Source organism: Globicephala melas, chromosome 19, assembly GCF_963455315.2.
Source record: "Globicephala melas chromosome 19, mGloMel1.2, whole genome shotgun sequence".
In the NCBI taxonomy this organism is placed as follows: domain Eukaryota; kingdom Metazoa; phylum Chordata; class Mammalia; order Artiodactyla; family Delphinidae; genus Globicephala; species Globicephala melas.
Genome location: NC_083332.1, coordinates 3756355 through 3777869, shown reverse-complemented (window position 1 = coordinate 3777869; position 21515 = coordinate 3756355). Strand labels below are relative to the sequence as shown.

General features: G+C 50.0%; 2 protein-coding genes and 2 pseudogenes across 13 annotated transcripts in view; 1 reads left to right on the top strand and 3 right to left on the bottom strand.

Moving 5' to 3' along the window:
- Positions 1-21515, top strand: part of CDC42EP5 (CDC42 effector protein 5) — a 198017-nt gene that overhangs the window by 96821 nt on the left and 79681 nt on the right. For 7 of the 9 annotated variants that reach the window (XM_060289674.2, XM_060289666.2, XM_060289675.2 and 4 more), the window contains exon 4: positions 4831-4930. The exons of the other annotated variants lie outside the window; for them this stretch is intronic. The gene's annotated coding sequence lies outside the window, so the exon portion shown is untranslated. The remainder of the gene's footprint in view (positions 1-4830; positions 4931-21515) is intronic. 9 annotated transcript variants of the gene reach the window in all.
- LOC132594004 (leukocyte immunoglobulin-like receptor subfamily A member 2) lies at positions 2234-4044 on the bottom strand (annotated as a pseudogene).
- Positions 4507-5021, bottom strand: LOC138842440 (ferritin light chain pseudogene; annotated as a pseudogene).
- Positions 17052-20269, bottom strand: LOC132594047 (leukocyte immunoglobulin-like receptor subfamily A member 6). 4 transcript variants are annotated; one of them, XM_060289652.2, is made up of 8 exons: positions 20181-20269; positions 19986-20021; positions 19519-19803; positions 19069-19371; positions 18541-18837; positions 17972-18274; positions 17381-17428; positions 17052-17241 (listed from the first exon to the last, which is right to left on the bottom strand). In XM_060289652.2, the coding sequence occupies exons 1-8, from the start codon at positions 20212-20214 to the stop codon at positions 17105-17107; spliced, it is 1443 nt and encodes a 480-aa protein (XP_060145635.1). In that variant the 5' UTR covers positions 20215-20269; the 3' UTR covers positions 17052-17104. The 4 variants fall into 4 exon arrangements, with proteins under 4 accessions (XP_060145635.1, XP_060145634.1, XP_060145636.1 ...); XM_060289651.2 differs by having other exon boundaries at positions 17052-17250; positions 17384-17428; XM_060289653.2 differs by lacking the exon at positions 17381-17428 and having other exon boundaries at positions 17052-17250.

Below are 21515 nucleotides of genomic sequence, written 5' to 3'. Positions count from 1 at the left end.
ACGTCAAGAAGCTTTTCCCCTATGCTTTCTTCTTGTAGTTTTATGGTTTCAGTCCTTATGGTTAAGTCTCTGATCCATTTTGACTTGATTTTATATATGGTGTGAGCTGAGGGTCCAGTTTCATTCTTCTGCATGTGGGTGTCTAGTTTTCCCAGCATCATTTATTGAAAGTACTATCCTTTCCCAATTGTGTGTTCTTGGCACCCTTGTGGAAGATAGCTCACGGAGCTTCTTTGAGACAGTTATTTTGAACAGTTAGGCATCTGATAGACCTTCATCTTCTACGGTTTATGTCTTGCCTTCGGCAGTGTCACATTCCCTGATTCTTCGTGTGTCTTACAGCTTTGCTTTGGTGTCTGTGTGTTGGAAGAAGCAGCCGCCTCTTCCAGTCTTTATGGTCGGAGTTTGCAGACCAGCCCAGTCAGAGATTCTGGAGCCTCTCAGACGTGTTCTGTGGACGTGCAGCTCCACATCCCTCCCTCCTGGGGAAAGGATTCCTAGTTGTGTGCCTTCACGGTGTCCCCGCTTCCCCTGGAGGAGTGCGGGGGATGGCGGGGGCTGGGGGCGGGCTCCATTTTCCTCCTCCTGAGGGAGAAGTCTCAGGATCGGTCCTCCTCTCCATCCTGCCAGGCTGTGCCGGCTACTACAGCGCCTGTCCCTCTCTTCCTCTTTTGCTGCCCCCACGTGGGCCTGTGGGCTCGGTCTCTGAGTGAGATGAGAGGCCAGGAGGTCTCTGAGGCAGTGCCCGGAGCCTGGGGATGTGGGTGCAGCTTGACTCCCTCTGGCCTGGGCCGAACGGAGGAGGCTCTCAGCGCTGAGGGTGCCAGCTTGGGGGAGGGGGGACGGGGGAGGGAACTGCTCCTCTTATCCTTTCAAAGTGGTTTTTCTTGGTTCTATGCTCATTCGAGGTGTCGCACGTTGCTAACTGGATCCTGCAGTTCGCATAAAATTTATTTTCCCCAAATACTGTACTTTTGTTACTGGTACACGGGCTTAGTTGCTCCACTGCATGTGGGATCTTCCCAGACCAGGGCTCGAACACGTGTCTCCTGCATTGGCAGGTGGGTTCTTAACCACTGCGCCACCAGGGAAGTCCTATAGTGTCATGTCTTATATTTAGGTCTTTAAACCATTTTGAGTTTATTTTTGTATATGGTGTGAGGGAGTGTTCTGATTTGATGACTTACATGTAGCTCTCCAGTGAATCCCACCACCTCCCTGACCCGAAAATGAGAGGCCACCTTCACTCTGCCCTTCATATTGTGGGGCTGATTCCATAGGTGCCGTGATGACTCTAAGTGCTCCTAGGAATCAGCACCCAGACAGAGGCGAGGAGGGCACCTGCTCTTCTCTCCCTGTCTCAGCTGGGCATCTTCCCCTTCATGCATTTCTTCTCACTATGACCACCCAATAGGCACCAGTGACCTCAGTTATACTTGAGACATGAAGCCCCCTCCTTCCTTCATCTCCACTCCCAGCCCCAGGTCCAGTGGGAAGCGACCCTTCTGTAAAGGTTTAGTGGGGAAGGGTTAACAGAAGTTCAGCCCAGGACTGGGGAGACTGTGTCTCTTCTAGGCTAAGAGGACTCTGTTACTCAGCAGACATGGCGTTCGTGCATGTGGGTGAGAGTCTGCAGGCCCCCAGTGCTGCCTGGAACAAGGACAGAAGGAGGATGTGGCGCGTGTCTGGATCCTCATGTTGTTCTTAGCTCCACGTCTTCCCTCAAAGTTCAGAGCTTCTGCTCTTCTGTCTCCCTTCTGCACACACCTAGCACTGCCTGGACCCTGGGGTGGGGTGAGTGGAGTAGAGGGAGAGGGACTCCCCCTGTATTGTCCCTCCCTCCGTGGGGTGGGGCCACCTGTGGCTGACGTCCCTGCGTCCCCCTTCTTCTCCTCCAGCTCAGAGCTCCCCTGGGACAGGGCTGTGAGCCGAGGGTCTGGCTCCTCGATGGATATGTGGAGGGGGCTCCTCGCCTGAGAGCAGGAGTCCAGGGGTCGCTGGGCTGTGACCTCAGGGAGGGGGAGGTGCTGAGTGAGCTGTAGCACGTGTAGGTCCCACTGTGGGCTGAGGTCACAGGACTCAAGGTGAAGTTGTTTGGAAAGGGTGGAACTGTGTCCTGCAGACGAAGGTGCTGGGGAGGAGTGAGTGACCCCTCCTTGGACAGATGGAGGGGATCGGACCAGACCTCAGAGCCATACTGCAGGGTCACGTTCTCTCTGCAGGGTTCTGAGGCCTACAGCTGGGCTGAGAGGGAGGGTTTCCTGTACATTCCTGGGGGCGAGGAAGGTCGTGATGTGTACAGAGCCACCCCCAACACACCCTTGACCCTGAGCTGAGGGACCACCATCCTCTCTCCAGGGACCCTGTCTGTGACCCCCTCTCAGCTGCTCTCAGCCCCTCTGTGTGGGTCTCTCTTATCTCCCGGCACCCGCTCCATTTTTCTCACTCACTCTCCCTGGACCACTGCCCTGTCTCAGTGTCTGCTCTAGGACCCCTCCCAGGACCCCATCACCACCAGGGGTGGCTCTGGGCCCAGCACCCTGACAGCACAGTCAGGACGTGGGGCAGGACAGGGGCTGCTCACCGGCGATCAGGCTGTCTCCACGGCGCACGAGAGAGCCCGGCTAGGCTGAGAGCGAGGGCTCCTTGTACACCCCTGCAGAGAAGGGACAGTGGCACCGAGGGGGACGCACACCCCACACTGCTCACTGGGGCTGCAGTGAGAGCTCTCCTGGTCCCTCCCAGGCCTCCCGCCAGTGGTTCTGCCCCGGGAGGCCACTGCCCCTGACCCCCCATCACCCCAGGGCTCACTGGGCACAAGGCTCAGGTCAGGGGTCCAGGAAACGATGGGGCTGGGGGCCCTCACCTGTGACCTGGCGATGCAGAGGGTGACTGGGGTGTGACCACATGTGCAGGGAGCTGGGAGAATCATAGCATCCGCGGGTTCCCCCACGGGAGGAGTTTAGGGGGCCCACAGGGCACACGGCCTGTCCCCTCCCATGGGTCCTCGATGTCCGGCGTCGGGCGGGTCGGCGCCTCCCTCCTTCAGCAGGTGCAGAGTGCCCGCTGCAAACTGTGAGCTGCCAGGGACACGCCCCCTCCTGAGGCCGCCACAGGGCGCGGCTGCTGAGAGGGAGGGGAAGGGGCTGGGTTAAAGGGGGGCCTTCAGCCCGCTCACCGCAGGTGTGGGCTGTGAGGGGAGACGTCCGTCCCCCTGAGCCCACACTCTGCTCCCTCTGCCTGTAAGGACGCTGCCGCAGTGGGAGGGGACCCGGGTCCTCCCTCCTACCTGTCCCCACCAGGGGCAGGGTGTCACTCCACTCTGACCTGTCTTTCCTGCAGTGATAGACACACTGGTACTGCCCTGCAGTGCTTGAGCTCGAGGATTCAACGGGGAAACTGGCCTTGTTACTGGAGTCCTGTGGGGCCTTAGCCTCCCAGAGTCCAGAGGGCCTCTCTCTATACAGACGGTAGACATCAGCCCTCAGAGATCCCGGAGACAAGATGGTCACAGGGCTTCCCTTGGTGACCATGACACCTGGGTCAGCCCAGATGGAGGGTTTGGGGAGAACCCCTGGAAAGGGATCAGACCTGAAGAGTTAGGGGTGCCCTTCTCCCGTCAGTTTCCCCAGCTTTCATTCCCCAGGCCCCTCCCAGACAGGTCAGCATCATTTCAGACCTGCTGTGTTCCCCCCAGATGACCAGGGGGTTGTTGGGTTGAAGTAGGAGGTCTGGGGGGCCTCACTTACGTGGACCTGGTTCCACGGGCCCTGACTCAGCCCTGGGAGAGAGTTCCCTGTGAGCGCCCATCCCCCAGCACACATCATAGATGCTCCTGGCCTGGTCTGGGCCCTGAGTTCTGGGGTCAGATCTGGGGCTGAGCACATCCTTCCTCCCCCGCAATTTCTGCCCCCACTGATCTGAGACCTGGGGTCTCTCAGCTTCAGACCTGGGAGGAGAGGGGCCCCCTCCCCGCTCCCTTCCCCAAAGCTCACCGAGGCAGAGAAGGGCAGTGAGGGTCGGGGTCGTGGCTGTGCCTCCCATGGTCCCCAGCCGTGCTGGTGTCTCACAAAGTCCACAGAGCCAGCAGGACAGACAGACACGCGGGGGCTGACAAGGTGCAGGCTGTGTTACACGTCGGGTTCCTTCATAGCAGCCTCTCAGAAAGAGGAACAGCCCCCCAGGGCCTCACGCTGCTCTACCTGCAGGATGGGGCCCAGGAGACAGCAGGCTCTGGGACCTTCCAGACCACATGTGGGTCTCACCAGACCCCATGCACTCTGCCTCTCCTCGGGCCAATCCCAAAGCCAGAGAGTGACACTCGTCCCAGGATAGGAAGTTGAGGATGCAGGGCAGGGCCTAGGAGCAGCCCAGTTTTGGCTCCGCCCAGGGCGGGGAGAGGGCTCCCGGGCAGTTAACAAGCTGCCCAGTGGCTGCAGGGACAGGCTGCAGCAGAAGCCCTGACCGCGGAGGGGCTCCTCACAGGCCGCTGGGCTCCAGGGGCTCCTAGTGGTGCCTGAGGCTGAGCCTTTGGAAGAGACACTCGCCCAGCCCAGCCTGGGGGCAGAGCAGCCTGCGGAGGTTGGTCAGGCGGTCGCCCATCTTCTTGATGAGCTTCACCTGCTCATCCAGGAAGTGGCTCCAGGAAGTCCAGAGGTGGAGTCTGCGCGGGCAGAGCCCAGGGCCTGCGGACCCACAGGGCCTGGCGCAGGTTCTTCTCCGTCAGCCGGGCGGCTTCCACGGCGTCCTGGGCTTTCCCCACGCTCCTGGGACGGCTTCGGCAGGTCCTGGAAGAGGGCGCGGCCACAGCGCTGCTTTTGCCTTTTCCAGTGAGCTCGTGCCCTCCGGCTTCTCCTCGGCCAGTTCGCGAAACGATGTCCCACGCCCTGGCGAGCTGCTGCGTCGTGTGGGAAGAGAAGCGCAGAGACAGGTAGGTGTGGGAGAGCGGCAGATGCACGTTACCAGGCGGGTGACTGCGGCCTCCACCTGGCGGAGGAATTGTGACGAATCTGGGAGCTCATGCTTGGTCGGCAGTAAGGAGCTAAGCTCAGAAAATGGTGTTGGCTGTTCCCGGAGGGCGAGGAGAGCTGAGTGGGTGATTCCAAGGTTGTGACTGGAAAAAAGGTTGGAGGGTCGTCCGAGTCTGGAGGAAGGGGCGCCCTTGGGTCTGTTCAGTCCAAGCACTGTTGAAGCAAGAGACACATGCGTGGCACCGCCCAGCGCACTGCTTGGTTCCAGTTCTGATTTTGGTTTTCATAGAACCTGTGTGACCTTGGAGAAGCCCTTTCCCTTTCCCGGGATGCTGAAAATGCAAAATTTGTTCCTCCCTTCCAACGTTTATTGAGCAGTTACTATATCCAGACATGAGATTCATTGGTGACGGTGACCGATTCTTTCCCTGGACTCATGGAGCTCTGCTGATGACACCAGACAATACCTATTTAGACAATAAATAATTTGGGTCTAGTTTTGTTCAGTTGTACAGAAGGAGAAAAACAGTGAGGCACAGTGACAGGTGGAAGCCCAGCAACCTTGTGATGGAAGTGCGGGGACTTTCTGGAGAAGGAGAGACCCAAGCTGATAGAGGTTAGCACAGGAGTGGTGAGGGGCCGGCACCCTGGGCTGGGAAGAGGGGGAGCTGTTCTGAGCACTGGAGTTCAGGGGATGCTGGGCCCTGGTCCTACAGGGTCTAGTGCACCCTGCAAGTGTGCCTGGATTTTATCCTCGAGACAAGAGGGTAATTTTCCGGAAAGGGAGGTATGAACACACAGCTGTGCTGAGATGGTCGCCGCTCCACAGGGATTGGACTGTGGAGGACTGTGGTGGTAATAAACAGTGATAGAGCTCCGGCACCATCTGACCACTAGGTGATGAGTGGGTCAGTATCTGAGTGGTTGATGAGGTTTTCTTCTGTAACCCTTCCACAAATCCTACAACAAAATACATTCGCAGTTGAGTGGGATGAATCAGGAAGACTTCTAGGTGGTTTGGAAAGGGGTCTGTGGTTTTCATAATCGGCTCAACGATGACCCCTTGAGAAGACACAAGTGTGGTGAGAACTCAGGTGTGCGTCTGGGGAGGGGAGGTGGTTAACTGGGAGGAGCTTGCTTTGAGGTAGGAGTTAGCTTCGCTGGTCCTGAGAGGTCAGCCCCTTCTGATTGTCAGCCTCAGGGAATGTCATGTGGAGATGCTTGGAATTTACTTGAAGGCAGGTGGAGACCCTGGAAGAATTATTTTTAGGGGAGGATCCTGCAGTAGATCAGGTTGGGGCCATGAGAATCAAATTCCTCAGCTGGGAGTGAGGCCCTGGGGTGGAAGAGCCAGGAAGGAGGTGCTGGGTTGCAGCGACCAGTCCTGAGTCTGCCGCCGAGCTTGACTGTGGTGCTGGACCAGGGTCATGGATTCGCGGGGCTTCGGGCCAGGGCTGTTGGATGGGTTCATTGTATGTGAGGTGGAAGCGGGTGAAGCACTGAGGGCTCCTCCGCTGTCTGCCTTGCTTGTCTAGCGGAGCCGGTGGGGCTGTCACAGAACGGATGACCCCAGGGGAGAAGGAGGCTCGGGGGGATATTTCTAATCCTGTCAACTGACACACAGAGGAACCACCACCTGCCTCCTGCACTGGGAACGTGGTTTTGTTTCTCACAGACCCTTCCTCTCTGACTTCCTTGTTTCTATCCACAGCAGCACCTTCTGGTCATTCCTCTCCATCCAGACCTCTGAGTCGTTTCTGCTCCTCCCCACCTCTTGTCCCCCAGACAGTAACTCTTTTTTTTTTTTTTAAATAATAAATTTATTTATTTATTTATGGCTGCGTTGGGTCTTCGTTTCTCCCTGTGGACTTTCTCTAGTTGCGGCGAGCGGGGCTGCTCTTCATTGCGGTGCGCGGGCTTCTCGTTGCAGTGGCTTCTCTTGTTGCGCAGCTCGGGCTCTAGGCACGCGGGCTTCAGTAGTTGTGGCTCGCGGGCTCTAGAGCGCAGGTTCATTAGTTGTGGCTCATGGGCTTAGTTGCTTCGCGGCCTGTGGGATCTTCCTGGACCAGGGCTCAAACCCGTGTCCCCTGCATTGGCAGGCAGATTCTTAACCACTGCACCACCAGGGAAGCCCTATTTTTAGTTTTTTAAAAAACCTCCATACTGTTCTCCATAGTGGCTGCACCAATTTATATTCCCACCAACAGTGTAGGAGGGTTCCCTTTTCGCCACACATTCTGCAGCATTTATTATTGGTAGACTTTTTGATGATGGCCATTCTGACCGGTAGAGGTGATAACCTCACTGTGGTTTTGGTTTGCATTTCTCTAATAATTAGTGATGTAGACCGTCTTTTCATGTACCTGTTGGCCATCTGTATGTCTTCTGGAGAAATGTCTGTTTAGGTCTTCTGTCCATTTTTAAGTTGGTAGTTTGTTTTTTGATATTCAGCTCCATGAGCTGTTTGTATATTTTGGAAAGTAATCCCTTGTTGGTCCCATCGTTTGCAGATACTTCTCTCAGTGAGTAGACCGTCTTTTCATTTCGTTTACAGTCTCCTTTGCTGGACAAAAGCTTTTAAGTTTAATTAGACCCCATTTGTTTATATATATTTTTTATTTCCATTACTCTAAAGAGACGGATCCAAAAAAAATATTGCTGTGATTTATGTCAAAGACTGTTGTGCCTATGTTTTTCCCTAGGAGTTTTATAGTATCTGGTCTTACATTTAGGTCTTTAATTGATTTTGAATTTTTTTTTGTATATGGTGTTAGAGAATGTTCTAATTTCATTCTTTTACACGCAACTGTCCGGTTTGCCTAGCACCACTTGTTGCAGAGACTGTCTTTTCTCCATTGTATATTCTTGCCTCCTTTGTCGAATACTAAAATTGACCATAGGTGTATGGGTTTACTTCTGGGCTCTCACATCTGTTCCATTGATCCTTGGGTCTGCTTTTGTGCCAATATCATTCTCTTTTAATTACTGTAGCTTTGTAGTATTGTCTGAAGTCTGGGAGGGTTATGCCCCCAGGTTTGTTCTTTTTCCTCAGGATTGTTTTTGCAATTCTGGGTCTTTTGTGGTTCCATATAAATTTTAGGATTATTTGTTCCAGTTCTGTGAAAAATGTCATGGGTAATTTGATAGGTATTGTGTTAAATCTGTAGATTGCTTTGGGTAGTATGGCCATTTTACCTGTATCAGTTATTCCAATCTGAGAGCATGGGCTGTCTTTCCATTTCTTTGAATTATCTTCAGTTTCCTTTATCAATGTTTTATAGTTCTCAAAGTATATGTTTTTCATCTCCTTCATGAGGTTTACTCCTAGGTATTTTATTTTTGATGCAATTTTAAGAGATTGATTTTTTACATTTTTTCTGATATTTCACTGTTAGTGGAATGAAAAGCAACAGATGTCTCTGTGTTAGTCTTGTATCCTGCTACCTTGCTGAATTAACTTATCAGTTCTAATAGTTGTTGTGTGGAGTCTTTAGGGTTTTCTATATGGAGTATCATGCCATCTGCATGCAATGCCAGTTTTACCTCTTTGCTTCCAATTTGAATACCTTTTTCTTTTTCCTTGTCTGATTGCTGTGGCTAGGACTTGCAAAACTATGTTGGACAGAAGTGGTGAGAGTGGGCATCCTTGTCTTGTTCCACAATTCAGCTGGAAGGCTTTCAGCTTTTCACCATTGAGTATTATGTTGGCTGTGGGTTTATCATAAATAGCTTTTATTATGTTGAGATATGTCCCCTTTGTACTCACTTTGGTGAGTGTTTATCATGAATGGGTGTTGAATTTTATAAAATGCTTTTTCTGCATCTATTGAGATGATTATGTGGTTTTGTGTTTTCTTTTTTAAACATCTTTACTGGAGTATAATTGCTTTATATTGTTGTGTTAGTTGCTGCTGTATAACAAAGTGAATCAGCTATGTGTATACGTATATCCTCATATCTCCTCCCTCTTGCGTCTCCCTCCCACCCTCCCTATCTCAGCCCTCTATGTGGTCACAAAGCATGAACTGATGTCCCTGTGCTATGAGGCTGCTTCCCACTAGCCATCTATTTTACATTTGGTAGTGTATATATGTCAATGCCACCCTCTCGCTTAGTCTCAGCTTACCCTACCCCCTCCCCGTGTCCTCAAGTCCATTCTCTACGTCTGCGTCTTTATTCCTGTCCTGCCCCTAGGTTCTTCAGAACCTTTTTTTTTTTACATTCCATATATATGTGGTAGCATATGGTATTTGTTTTTGTCTTTCTGACTTACTTCACTCTGTATGACAGATTCTAGGTCCATCTACCTCACTACAAATCACTCAATTTCGTTTCTTTTTATAGCTGAGTAATATTCCATTGTATATATGTGCCACATCTTCTTTATCCACTCATTTGTTGATGGACACTTAGGTTGCTTCCATGTCCTGGCTATTGTAAGTAGTGCTGCAGTGAACATTGTGGTACATGACTCTTTTTGAATTATGGTTTTCTCAGGGTATATGCCCAGTAGTGGGATAGTTGGGACATATGGTAGTTCTACTTTTAGTTTTTTAAGGAACCTCCATACTGTTCTCCATAGTGGCTGTATCAATTTACATTCCCACCAACGGTGCGAGAGGGTTCCCTTCTCTCCACACCCTCTCCAGCATTTATTGTTTGTAGATTTTTTGATGATGGCCATTGTGACTGGTGTGAGGTGATACCTCATTGTAGTTTTGATTTACATTCCTCTGATGATTAGTGATGTTGAGCATCCTTTCCTGTGTTTGTTGGCAACCTGTATGTCTTCTTTGGAGAAATGTCTGTTTAGGTCTTCTACCCTTTTTTGGATTGGATTGTTTGCTTTTTTGATATTGAGCTGCATGAGCTGCTTATATATTTTGGAGATTAATCCTTTGTCAGTTGCTTCATTTGCAAATATTTTCTCCCATTCTGAGGGTTGTCTTTTTGTCTTGTTTATGGTTTCCTTTGCTGTGCAAAAGCTTTTAAGTTTCACTAGGTCCCATTTGTTAATTTTTGTTTTTATTTCCATTTGTGTAGGAGGTGGGTCAAAAAGGATCTTGCTGTGATTTATGTCATAGAGTGTTCTGCCTGTGTTTTCCTCTAAGAGTTTTATAGTGTCTGGCCTTACATTTAGGACTTTAATCCATCCTGAGTTTATTTTTGTGTATGGTGTTAGGAAGTGTTCTAATTTCATTCTTTTACATGTAGCTGTCCAGTTTTCCCAGCACCACTTATTGAAGAGGCTGTCTTTTCTCCATTGTATAGGCTTGCCTCCTTTATCAAAGATAAGGTGACCATATGTGTGTGGGTTTATCTCTGGGCTTTCTATCCTGTTCCATTGATCTATATTTCTGTTTTTGTGCCAGTACCATACTGTCTTGATTACTGTAGCTTTGTAGTATAGTCTGAAGTCAAGGCATCTGATTCCTCCAGCTCCGTTTTTCTTTCTCAAGACTGCTTTGGCTCTTCGGTGTCTTTTGCTTTTCATACAAATTGTGAAATTTTTTGTTCTAGTTCTGTGGAAAATGCCATTGGTAGTTTGATAGGGATTGCATTGAATCTGTCGATTGCTTTGGGTGGTAGGTTGATTCTTCCAATCCAAGAATATGGTATATGTCTCCATCTGTTTGTATCATCTTTAATCTATTTCATCAGTGTCTTATAGTTGTCTGCATACAGGTCTTTTGTCTCCTTAGGTAGGTTCACTCTCAGGTATTTTATTCTTTTTGTTGTAATGGTAAATGGGAATGTTTCCTTAATTTCTCTTTCAGATGTTTCATCATGAGTGTATAGGAATGCAAGAGATTTCTCTGCCTTACTTTTGTCTCCTGCTACTTTAGCAAATTCATTGATTAGCTCTGGTAGTTTTCTGGTAGCATCTTTAGGATTCTCTATGTATATTATCATGTCATCTGCAAACAGTGACAGCTTTACTTCTTTTCCGATTTGGATTTGTTTTATTTCTTTTTCTTCTCTGATTGCTGTGGCCAGAACTTGCAAAACTATGTTGAATAATAGTGGTGAGAGTGGGCAGCCTTGTCTCGTTCCTGATCTTAGTGGAAATGATTTCAGTTTTTCATCATTGAGAATGATGTTGGCTGTGGGTTTGTCATATATGGCCTTTCTTATGTTGAGGTAAGTTCCCTCTATGACTACTTTCTGGAGAGTTTTTATCATGAATGGGTGTTATATTTTGTCAAAAGCTTTTTCTGAATTTATTGAGATTATTATATGGTTTTTATCCTTCAATTTGTTAATATCGTATATCCCACTGATTGATTTGCGTATATTGAAGAATCCTTGCATTCCTGGGATAAACCCCACTTGATCATGGTGAATGATCCTTTAAATGTGCTGTTGGATTCTGTTTGCTAGTACTTTGTTGAGGATTTTTGCATCTATGTTCATCAATGATACTGGTCTGTAGTTTGCTTTTTTTGTGACATCAGGGTGATGGTGGCCTCATAGAATGAGTTTGGGATTGTTCCTCCCTCTGCTATATTTTGGAAGAGTTTGAGAAGGATAGGTTTTGGGTCTTCTCTAAATGTTTGATAGAATTTGCCTGTGAAGCCATCTGGTCCTGGGCTTTTGTTTATTGGAAGATTTTAAATCACAGTTTCAATTTCAGTGCCTGTGATTGATCTGTTTATATTTTCTGTCTCTTCCTGGTTCAGTCTCGGAAGGTTGTGCTTTTATAAGAAATTGTCCATTTCTTCCAGGTTGTCCATTTTATTGGCATGGAGTTGCTTGTAGTAATCTCTCATGATCCTTTGTATTTCTGTGGTGTCAGTTGTTACTTCTCCTTTTCATTTCTAATTCTATTGATTTGAGTCTTCTCCCTTTGTTCTTGATGAGTCTGGCTAATGGTTTATCAATTTTGTTTATCTTCTCAAAGAACTAGCTTTTAGTTTTATTGATCTTTGCTATTATTTCCTTCATTCCTTTTTCAGTTATTTCTGATCTGATTTTTATGATTTTTTTCCTTCTGCTAACTTTGGTTTGTTTTTGTTCTTCATTCTCTAATTGCTTTAGGTGTAAGGATAGGTTTTTTATTTGAGATTTTTCTTGTTTCTTGAGGTAGGATTTTACTGCTATAAGCTTCCCTCTTAGAACTGCTTTTGCCGCATCCCATAGGTTTTGGGCCATCGTGTTTTCATTGTCATTTGTTTCTAGGTGTTTTTTGATTTCCTCAGTGATCTCTTGGTTATTTAGTAGCGTATTGTTTAGCCTCCATGTGTTTGTATTTTTTTACAGTTTTTTTCCTGTAATTGATATCTAGTCTCATAGTGTTGTGGTCAGAAAAGATACTTGATACAATTTCAATTTTCTTAAATTTACCAAGGCTTGATTTGTGACCCAAGATATGATCTATCCTGGATAATGTTCCATGAGCACTTGAGAAGAAAGTGTATTCTGTTGTTTTTGGATGGAATGTCCTATAAATATCAATTAAGTCCATCTTGTTTAATGTATCATTTAAAGCTTGTGTTTCCTTATTTATTTTCATTTTGGTTGATCTGTTCGTTGGCGAAAGTGGGGTGTTAAAGTCCCCTGCTATTATTGTGTTATTGTCGCTTTCCCTTTTTATGGCTGTTAATATTTGCCTTATGTATTGAGGTTCTCCTGTGTTGGGTGCATAAGTCTTTATAATTGTTATATCTTCTTCTTGGATTGATCCGTTGATCATTATGTAGTGTCCTTCTTTGTCTCTTGTAATAGTCTTTGTTTTAGAGTCTGTTTTGTCTGATATGAGAATTGCTACTCCAGCTTTCTTTTGATTTCCATTTGCATGGAATATCTTTTTCCATCCCCTCACTTTCATCTGTATGTGTCCCTAGGTCTGAAGTGGGTCTCTTGTAGATAGCATATATGGGTCTTGTTTTTGTATCCATTCAGCCAGTCTGTGTCTTTTGGTTGGAGCATTTAATCCATTTACATTTAAGGTAATTTTCGATATGTATGTTCCTATTACCATTTTCTTAATTGTTTTGGGTTTGTTATTATAGGTCTTTTCCTTCTCTTGTGTTTCCTGCCTAGAGACGTTCCTTTAGCATTTGTTGTGAAGCTGGTTTGGTGGTGCTGAATTCTCTTAGCTTTTGCTTGTCTGTAAAGGTTTCAGTTTCTCTGTCGAATCTGAATGAGATCCTTGCTGGGTAGAGTAATCTTGGTTGTAAGTTTTTCCCTTTCATCACTTTAAATATGTCCTGCCACTCCCTTCTGGCCTGCAGCGTTTCTGCTGAAACTGTTAAGCTGTTAACCTTATGGGGATTCCCTTGTATGTTATTTGTTGCTTTTCCATTGCTGCTTTTAGTATTTTTCTTTGTATTTAATTTTTGATAGTTTGAATAATACGTGTCTTGGCATGATTCTCCTTAGATTTATCCTGTATGGGACTCTCTGTGCTTCGTGGACTTGATTGACTATTTCCTTTCCCATATTAGGGAAGTTTTCAACTATAATCTCTTCACATATTTTCTCAGTCCCTTTCTTTTTCGCTTTTTCTTCTATGATTCCTATAATTTGAATGTTGGTATGTTTAATGTTGTCCCAGAGGTCTCTGAGACTGTCCTCAATTCTTTTCATTCTTTTTTCTTTATTCTGCTCTGCATAGTTATTTCCACTATTTTATTTTCCAGATCAGTTATCCATTCTTCTGCCTCAGTTATTCTGCTATTGATTCCTTCTAGAGAATTTTAAATTTCATTTATTGTGTTGTTTATCATTGTTTGTTTGCTTTTTAGTTCTTCTGGATCCTTGTTAAACGTTTCTTGTATTTTCTCCATTCTATTTCCAAGATTTGGGATCATCTTGACTATCATTACTCTGAATTCTTTTTCAGGTAGACTGCCTATTTCCTCTTCATTTGTTTGGTCTGGTGGGTTTTTACCTTGCTCTTTCATCTGCTGTGTATTTCTCTGTGTTCTCATTTTGCTTCACTTACTGTGTTGGGGGTCTCCTTTTTGCAGGCTGAAGGTTCGTAGTTCCCATTGTTTTTGGTGTCTGCCCCCAGTGGGTAAGGTTGGTAAGTGGGTTGTGTAGGCTTCCTGGTAGAGGGGACTGGTGCCTGTGTTGTGGTGGATGAGGCTGGATCTTGTCTTCCTGGTGGGCAGGACCATGTGTGGTGGTGTGTTTTGGGGTGTCTGTGAGCTTAGTATGATGTTAGGCAGCCTCTCTGCTAATGGGTGAGGTTGTGTTCCTGTCTTGCTAGTTGTTTGGCATGGGGTGTCCAGCACTGTAGCTTGCTGGTCGTTGAGTGGAGCTGTGTCTTAGCATTGAGACGGAGATCTCTTGGAGAGCTCTCACCGATCGATATTTCATGGGGCCAGGAGGTCTCTGGTGGTCTCTGAACTCAGCTCTCCCACCTCAGAGGCTCAGGCCTGACACCCGGCTGGAGCACCAAGACCCTGTCAGCCACACGGCTGGAGTGCCTTCAGAGTTGGGGCGGCTGGCCTGCAGTGGCTCTCCTTCTGTGCTGCACATGAGAATCACCAGCTTCTTCCTTGTTTTGCCCCAAAGGCAGTGTGTTTCACAGAGAAAAACAGTAGCCTTGAAAATAGTCACAGCTCTGCGATGGCTATTTCTTTTTTCCTTTGTGTTTAGTCTGGTTTCACTTGCTCCCAGGGGGCCACGTGCAGAGGCCTCACACCTGGCTCTTCCAACTGGAGTTCCTAGTGCGGAATCGGTTTTGTCTTTTCTTTTGTTGATCTGTTGTATCACACTGATTGATCTGTGTATGTTGAACCATCCTTGTGACCCTGGCATGAATCCAACTTGATCATGGTGTGTGATTCTTTTTATGTGTTGTTGGATTCGGTTTGCTAATATTTTGTTAAGCATTTTTGCATCTATATTCATCAGAAATATTGGTCTGTAATTTTCTTTTTTGGGCAGTGTCTTTGTCTGGTTTTGGGTATCAGGGTGATTGTGGCCTCAGACGATGCCTTTGGGACTGTTTCCTCCTCTTAGTATTTGGAAGTGTTTGAGAAGGCTCAGTGTAAGATGTTTTTATGTTTGGCAGAATTCTCTCATGAGGTCATCCAGTCCTGGGTGTTTGTTTGCAGGGAGGTTTTTTTTTTTGTTTTAACATCTTTATTGGAGTATAATTGCTTTACAGTGGTGTGTTAGTTTCTGCTGTATAACAACGTGAATCAGCTATGCATATACATATATCCCCATATCTCCTCCCTCTTGCGTCTCCCTCCCACCCTCCCTATCCCAGCCCTCTAGGTGGTCACAGAGCACCGAGCTGATCTCCCTGTGCTATGCGGCTGCTTCCCACTAGCTATCTGTTTTACATTTGGTAGTGTGTATATGTCAATGCCAGATTCTATTTCAGTCGTAGTGATCAGTCTATTCAAAGTTAACTATTTCTTCTCGATTCAGTTTTGGTGGGCTGTATGTTCCTAAAATGTGTCCATTTCTTCTAGGTTGTCCAGTTTGTTAGCAAAGAATTGTTTATAGTATTCTCATGATTTTTTGTATTTCTCTGGTATCAATTGTTATTTTTCCTCTTTAAATTCTTATTTTGTTTAGTTGGGTCCCACATTGTCTGCTTTTGAATTTGATGTAATGAAGTACACTCTTATAGTTTTTCTTTACTTAGTGACCTTCAGGCTTGAAAATTGATCTGTATTATTGTAGCCGTTTACCTTTGTGTATTTTTCTGTCATATAAAATTGGGTTGCATATGTATAACAGTCCATTCATTTTTGGTGAGATTTGTTTCTGTGATTTTGTCTAATATGAACGACCCCTCTGTCACAGTTCTCCTGAATGTATACTCATGGTTATGTCCACCTTTTCCCTAAGTTATGTAACTGTGGGTCGGAGCTGTGTGTCTCTCCTTTTAACCGATAATTCTTATTTACTCCCCAAATTGACTGAGGCAGTTAGTACACCTACCAGTAATGTACTGGGACTTAAAGTGCTCAGTGTTTTCTCCCACAACTGATATTTCCATTGTTTTCTCTTTTGCCTCTCATGGGGACGGACTAGGATGCAAAGGCCTAGGACTAGGATCATTTCATGGAAACCCGGCATAAAGCTGAGTGGACACGATCTACTCGCGATGCTGTATATACAGGACACGTCTGTGTGTATCGGGGTCATCACTGAGCTGTGCCCCAGCTGGCTCAGCCTCAGTTCCTCGGGAAAGACGATTCTACGCATGACTCCCCCTCTGCCTCAGCGCATTCATATGCGTACCGTGAGGTTGGCCACGAAGAGAGCTTTTTTTTTTTTTTTTTTTTTGGGTGGTACGCGGGCCTCTCACTGCTGTGGCCTCTCCCACTGTGGAGCACAGGCTCTGGACGCGCAGGCTCAGTGGCCATGGCTCCCGGGCCCAGCTGCTCCGCGGCATGTGGGATCCTCCCGGACCGGGGCACGAACCCGTGTCCCTTGCATCGGCAGGCGGACTCTCAACCACTGCGCCACCAGGGAAGCCCGAAGAGAGGATTTACACTGAAGAAAGAGACAAATGCCACACATCTGGGCTTTTTACAAAATGGTAAATTCCTAAGCCCGTTTACCAGCACAGCAGCTGGCTGTCACGTCAAACGCCACGGTGTTCCTTCACACTAATGGTGTTTCTGGAGAAACGATACCAGGTGTCATCTGACGAGGAGAGAAGGGCTTGAGGGGTCCAGAGAGAGTTAGGGAAGAGTTTTGGATTTATCTGTTCTAAACAGGACCCCAAGTTCACCCATTTATTCAGTTACTTAAACGACATTCTGTTTCTGACTGAAGGAATGGAGGTCAATAGCACACAGCAGCCAATGTGGAAATTAAAAACAACCAAATATATTACATGAAAGTGGGCCAGAGCATGAAGGTGTGTAAGGTGTGGACACAGACCTGCCATGTGGGATGTGCCTCACGTCACAGGGGTGAGAGGGGATGGGGCAGTCAGGGAGAGTCATCGCTGGTGGGGAGGGAAGGCACCATGGTTATCCGAGGCCCAGTCCTCCACAGGGACTCCCGGGCCTTCTCCTGCACCCACACCATGTCTCTCCCTCCCTGGTCAGACAGTTCACACAACACGTGCTGCAGATTCTCTTCCAGAACCTCCTGGGCACACAAGGTCGTGACAGGGCTCCACCACTCGGACGGTGCACGGTCCCCTCTTGTGTTCAGCTCCTGGCTGCATCTTGGGCTCCTCCGTGGCCGTGTTGAGCCTGAAAGAGCAGGATCCCAAGGCCCAGCAGGACGGAGCCGGCCATGCCCATCCGGATGAGGTTCTCCACTGTGTAGTCTTGGCGGTGTGAGGGTAGGGATTCTGAACAAGAGATCACACGGTCAGAGCAGATCCCAGTCACCCTAGACTCCAGGATGTCCACCCAGGGAACCTGCCTCTCCTTGACAGGACATGACCCTCGGAGCCCAGCCCCATATCTGAGTGATTTCATCACCCGTGGGATCTGACTTGTTTTGTGGAGGGTCGATGGTGTCAGCTGCTCATGAGAATCGTAAAGTGAGGGTGTGAGTGAGGAGTTGGGGAGACCCGAGCCCTTCTCCTGGGTTTTGTGTCCTCAATGCCTCCAATTCTCATATTACAGCTTCTACACACTTCCTTAATGAACCCTTCCTCTAATATGCCAGGATCCCTCTGCTCTCCTCATTGGGTTCTCTCAGCCGCCATGTGTTCTTTGCATTCAGAACCTGCTTTGGAATCACTTTGGAACAGAGTTGGCTGTGCCCCCGGTGTTCAGGATCAGTGAGAAAAGTGGTCTCTTAAGACAGAAATAATTGAGTGCTGTGTGTTCTGTGTTCAGTCTGAGATTGAACCCTATAATCTTATTCTCCTACTTCTGGGAGTTCCCACTGATTCAACAGCTGAGGACCCAGGATCCAGTGATGAGACTTTGGAGTCAGGGGCCATTGAATGTCCTCCTCTCTGGAGGCCCACTGTGTCCCCTCATTCATTACTACCTCAGACATTTCTGGGGACAGAGCCCTGAGCTGACTGAGTCAGACAGGACAGGGTCAGCGTCCCTCACCTGAGACCGCGAGCTCCAGGGGGGCACTGGCGTGTGACAGCAGGTAGGGGTTACTGCTGAGTGAGCTGTAGCACCTGTAGGTCCCATTGTGGGCTGAGGTCACGGGACTCATGGAGAATTCGGCCTGGAAATGCCCACCTCGGTACTTTGATCTAAGACGCAGTGGGGGCCGGGCTGCCCCCTCCTTGGACAGAAGGAAAGTTTCCTTTGTGCTCCTTGACTGACACAGCAGGGTCACGGTTTCTCCTGAGGCCACCACGGGGCCCGGCTGCACCGAGAGGGAGGGCGTGTCAGGGAACCACCCTAGAGAGAGCAAGGGGGGTGAGGGGCTGCCCGCCCCCTGGTTCCGAACTGCGACTCAGCAGGGCCTCCCTGAGGCCCCTCATCTCTGTCTGTCTCTGTTTTCTCCGAGTCTCTCCCTCTCCCTGCCCACCCCCGTCTCTCTCTGTCTCCCTCCCTCCCTCCCTCCCTGGGGACCCCTCACGCCTGGTCCCAGCATCACCAGCTGGGGCTCCCCTGGCAGGGCCTGTGCAGAGTCTGGGTCCCTGACTGACCCGCTGGCTCCTCACCTGCCACCAGGATGTCCAGGGGGTCACTGGGGGCCGACCACTCGGAGGAGAGGTTGTGTCCACCGTAGCATCTGTACCGGCCCGCGTGGGTGTTGGTCACTGGGCCCAGGGGGAAGTCGGCCTGAGAGAGCCCAGCCTGGGGCTGCCAGCCAGGGCGCTGGGGGAGGGCCTGTCTCCCCTCCTGGGACAGAGCGAATCTGTCATAGCCGACGTCAGAGCGACACTGGAGGGTCAGGCTCTGTCCAGAGGCCACGACAGGGCCCTGCGGGGTCAGGAGGGAGGGCTTCCCAGACACACCTGGGGGAAGACCAGCCCTGGGCTGTAGGGGCTGGTTCCTCCCATGAAGCCCCTTCTCCCGTCCTGGTCCCCAGGCCTCACTGTCTGTCGCTCACACTCTGTGTCTCTGTCCTGTGCGCCCCGCTCCCCCCTCACCCCACCCTCTCATCTGGGACAATCCTGGGAGGAAAGCATCTAATAATCTGTCTCGTGCCTCAAGAAGTACGTGAGGCCAGGGTGGGACCTCCTCACCTGAGACCAGGAGCTCCAGGGGGTCACTGGGGCCCGACCACACCTGGGGGGTGTCCCTGTAAAAGCCGTGGCATCTGAACGTCCACCTGTGGCTGGGGGTCACGCGACCCACGGGGAGCAGGGCCTGGGTCTGCCCATGGGGGCCTCGCTGTGCATCCAGGGTCCAGGAGGACTTGGGTTCTCCTTCCTTAGTCAGAATGAACCCGTCCACAACCTCCCATGAGCCACACTGGAGGGTCACGTTCCCTCCCGAGGTCACCACAGGACTCGGCAGGGCTGAGAGGGTGGGTTTCCTGTGGGCCTCTAGGAGAGAAGGAGGGCGCTTGTGAAATGGGGCTCACACCCCCCTCTCCTCCCCCAGGGCTGGGCTGTGAGAGGGACACACCCCTGAGAGCAGACCCCCTTCCTGAGGGCAGAGCCCGATGCTGGGACCCCCGAGTGTCCTCTCACCTGTCACCACCATCTCCAGGGGGTCACTGCTCTCTGACCAGTCAGTGGGGCTGCGATAGTAACAGTGATATCTCCCTGCGTAGTCCTGTGTCATATATGGGATGTAGAAGTTGCCCTTGTTCCCGGGCGCCAGTGAGGGCCATCTGTCCCAGGGAGGTGAGCTTCCCTCTTTATCCAAACGGAACACCCGGGCCCCCCGGGTCCCCTGACACCAGATGGTCACGGGGCTCCCCCAGGGGATCACAGAGCCTGGCTCAGCCCAGATGGTGGGTTTGGGGAGGGTGCCTGGAGGACATCAGAGGCTGCGTCACAAGATATCCTCACCCCCAGGTCCCCAGTTCTCAGCCCCCAACCTCCCAGACTCCCCCTCCTTCAGCCCAGAACTGCTGTTCCCCACCCCACTGCCTGGGGGTGGCCCATTGTCCCCATGAGCAGGAGGGACGTGGGACACCTGGGGACAGACTCACCTGCCTGCACCTGGGTCCTCGGGCTCACACTCAGCCCTGGAAGAGAGACCCCTGTGAGAGGTTCGCCCTGAATCCTGAGCAGCGCCTCTCCTACCCGTGAGCCTCCTGAGTCCTGGGGTCTCCTGACAGAGCAGCCTGGCTGTGGGGAGGGGTCCGTCCCTGGCTGGGGCTTCCCCTCCCCCTCCTCCATCTCACCGAGGCAGAGCAGGGCCGTGAGGCTGAGGGTCATGGCGTCTCGTCCCTGTGGTCCAGGCGGTTCAGATGGAGGAGACCACGGTGCCCTCAGGATGGAGACCCGAGGGTGTGTCCACTGGGAAGCTGGTTTTCCCCGTCACGGGGCTGTCACGTCAGCAGCCCCACAGGAAGGGGAACTGCCCCTCCCCAGGAGCCTGGCTCTCATTCCCATGACAGACCCGGTGTCTTCCTGAGACGCCCCTTCCATATGCGGGTGACCCAGGCACGTCTTTCCCTCTCAGAGCCTCCCCGTTGGGTCTCCTTCGTCCTTAGCCGGTCCATCAGCAGGTCCCTGTGGAGACCTCACCATGGACAGGAATCACCCAGGCCCTGGCGATGCTTCAGGGAGGTTGCAGGTTCCTGCTGCACCGCAGAGCTCAGATCAGCAGAGACACACGTTTACATCTGCCTACAGCTCCATGGAGGTTAGTGTGGCAATGAGCACAGAGGATAAGTTCAGGCCAATAAGGAAGGATACATGCCTACTCCCCTGGCCCCAGAGTGTGGGTTTGCTTTCTGTCTCAGTCCCCTTCAGGGACTTCTCCCTTTTTCTTGAAACAGCGTCCACCACACCTTCCTGGGAACAAGCCCCTGAGTCGTTCCTGCCTGCTCGGTGGCCCTTGATCCTTGGACAGGGCTCTCCTCCCCGTCCTGTCGTCCTGCCTGGAAGCTGAGGGGACCTTGATTTAAGTTAGAGGTCTCCCTTTGAAGGAAAACGTCTCTATTTAAATCTGTCCCCACTGCTCTTGTAACCGTGAGGGCAGTGCCCTTTCTGAGCCTGAGTTTCCTCCTCTGCATGTTGTCGCGAGCCCCACTCCTCAGCGTGGCTGTGAGCTCAATGGTGTCAGGTTTATTGCAGGATCACCACGGTTAATTTCCAGAGCAGGTGACAACAGAAGTGGGTGGGACATGAGAGGATCCTGGGCTCAGACTCCACGGCAAAGTGGGTGATTGTGGTGCCCACCTAAGAGCCCTCCTCTGCTCCTAACACTGAGAAATGCTATTTTGAATATTTCTGAAACACGTACCCACAGACACATGCAGAAAAAGAGAAAGAAAGTTCCCCAAATGGAGAGGGAACCAGACCAAAGAAGAGGGAACTAGGCTGAGTGGCCCCCGCTGACCGGGATCATCAAGGGGGTCATAGGGAGGAGGTTCCCACCTGTGTGGACAGAGAGAGGGACCCAGGTCCTCACAGGCAGGGAGGGGTCAGGGCTCCAGGTGGAGGTTGAAGCTGCGGCCCCAGTTCCCCGCCTTTCTGGACGGGCACTGGGATAGCTCTGCTCACTGCCCCAA

Bases quoted from the DNA above. Each gene is read 5' to 3' on its own strand.
- LOC132594047 (XM_060289651.2), bottom strand. From the start codon at position 20,214: ATGACCCTCAGCCTCACGGCCCTGCTCTGCCTCG. The intron at 20,022-20,180 runs GTGAGATGGAGG...TCTCTCTTCCAG, and splicing joins CACGGCCCTGCTCTGCCTCG to GGCTGAGTGTGAGCCCGAGG. The intron at 18,838-19,068 runs GTGAGGAGGTCC...GTCTTCCCCCAG, and splicing joins CCTGGAGCTCCTGGTCTCAG to GTGTGTCTGGGAAGCCCTCC.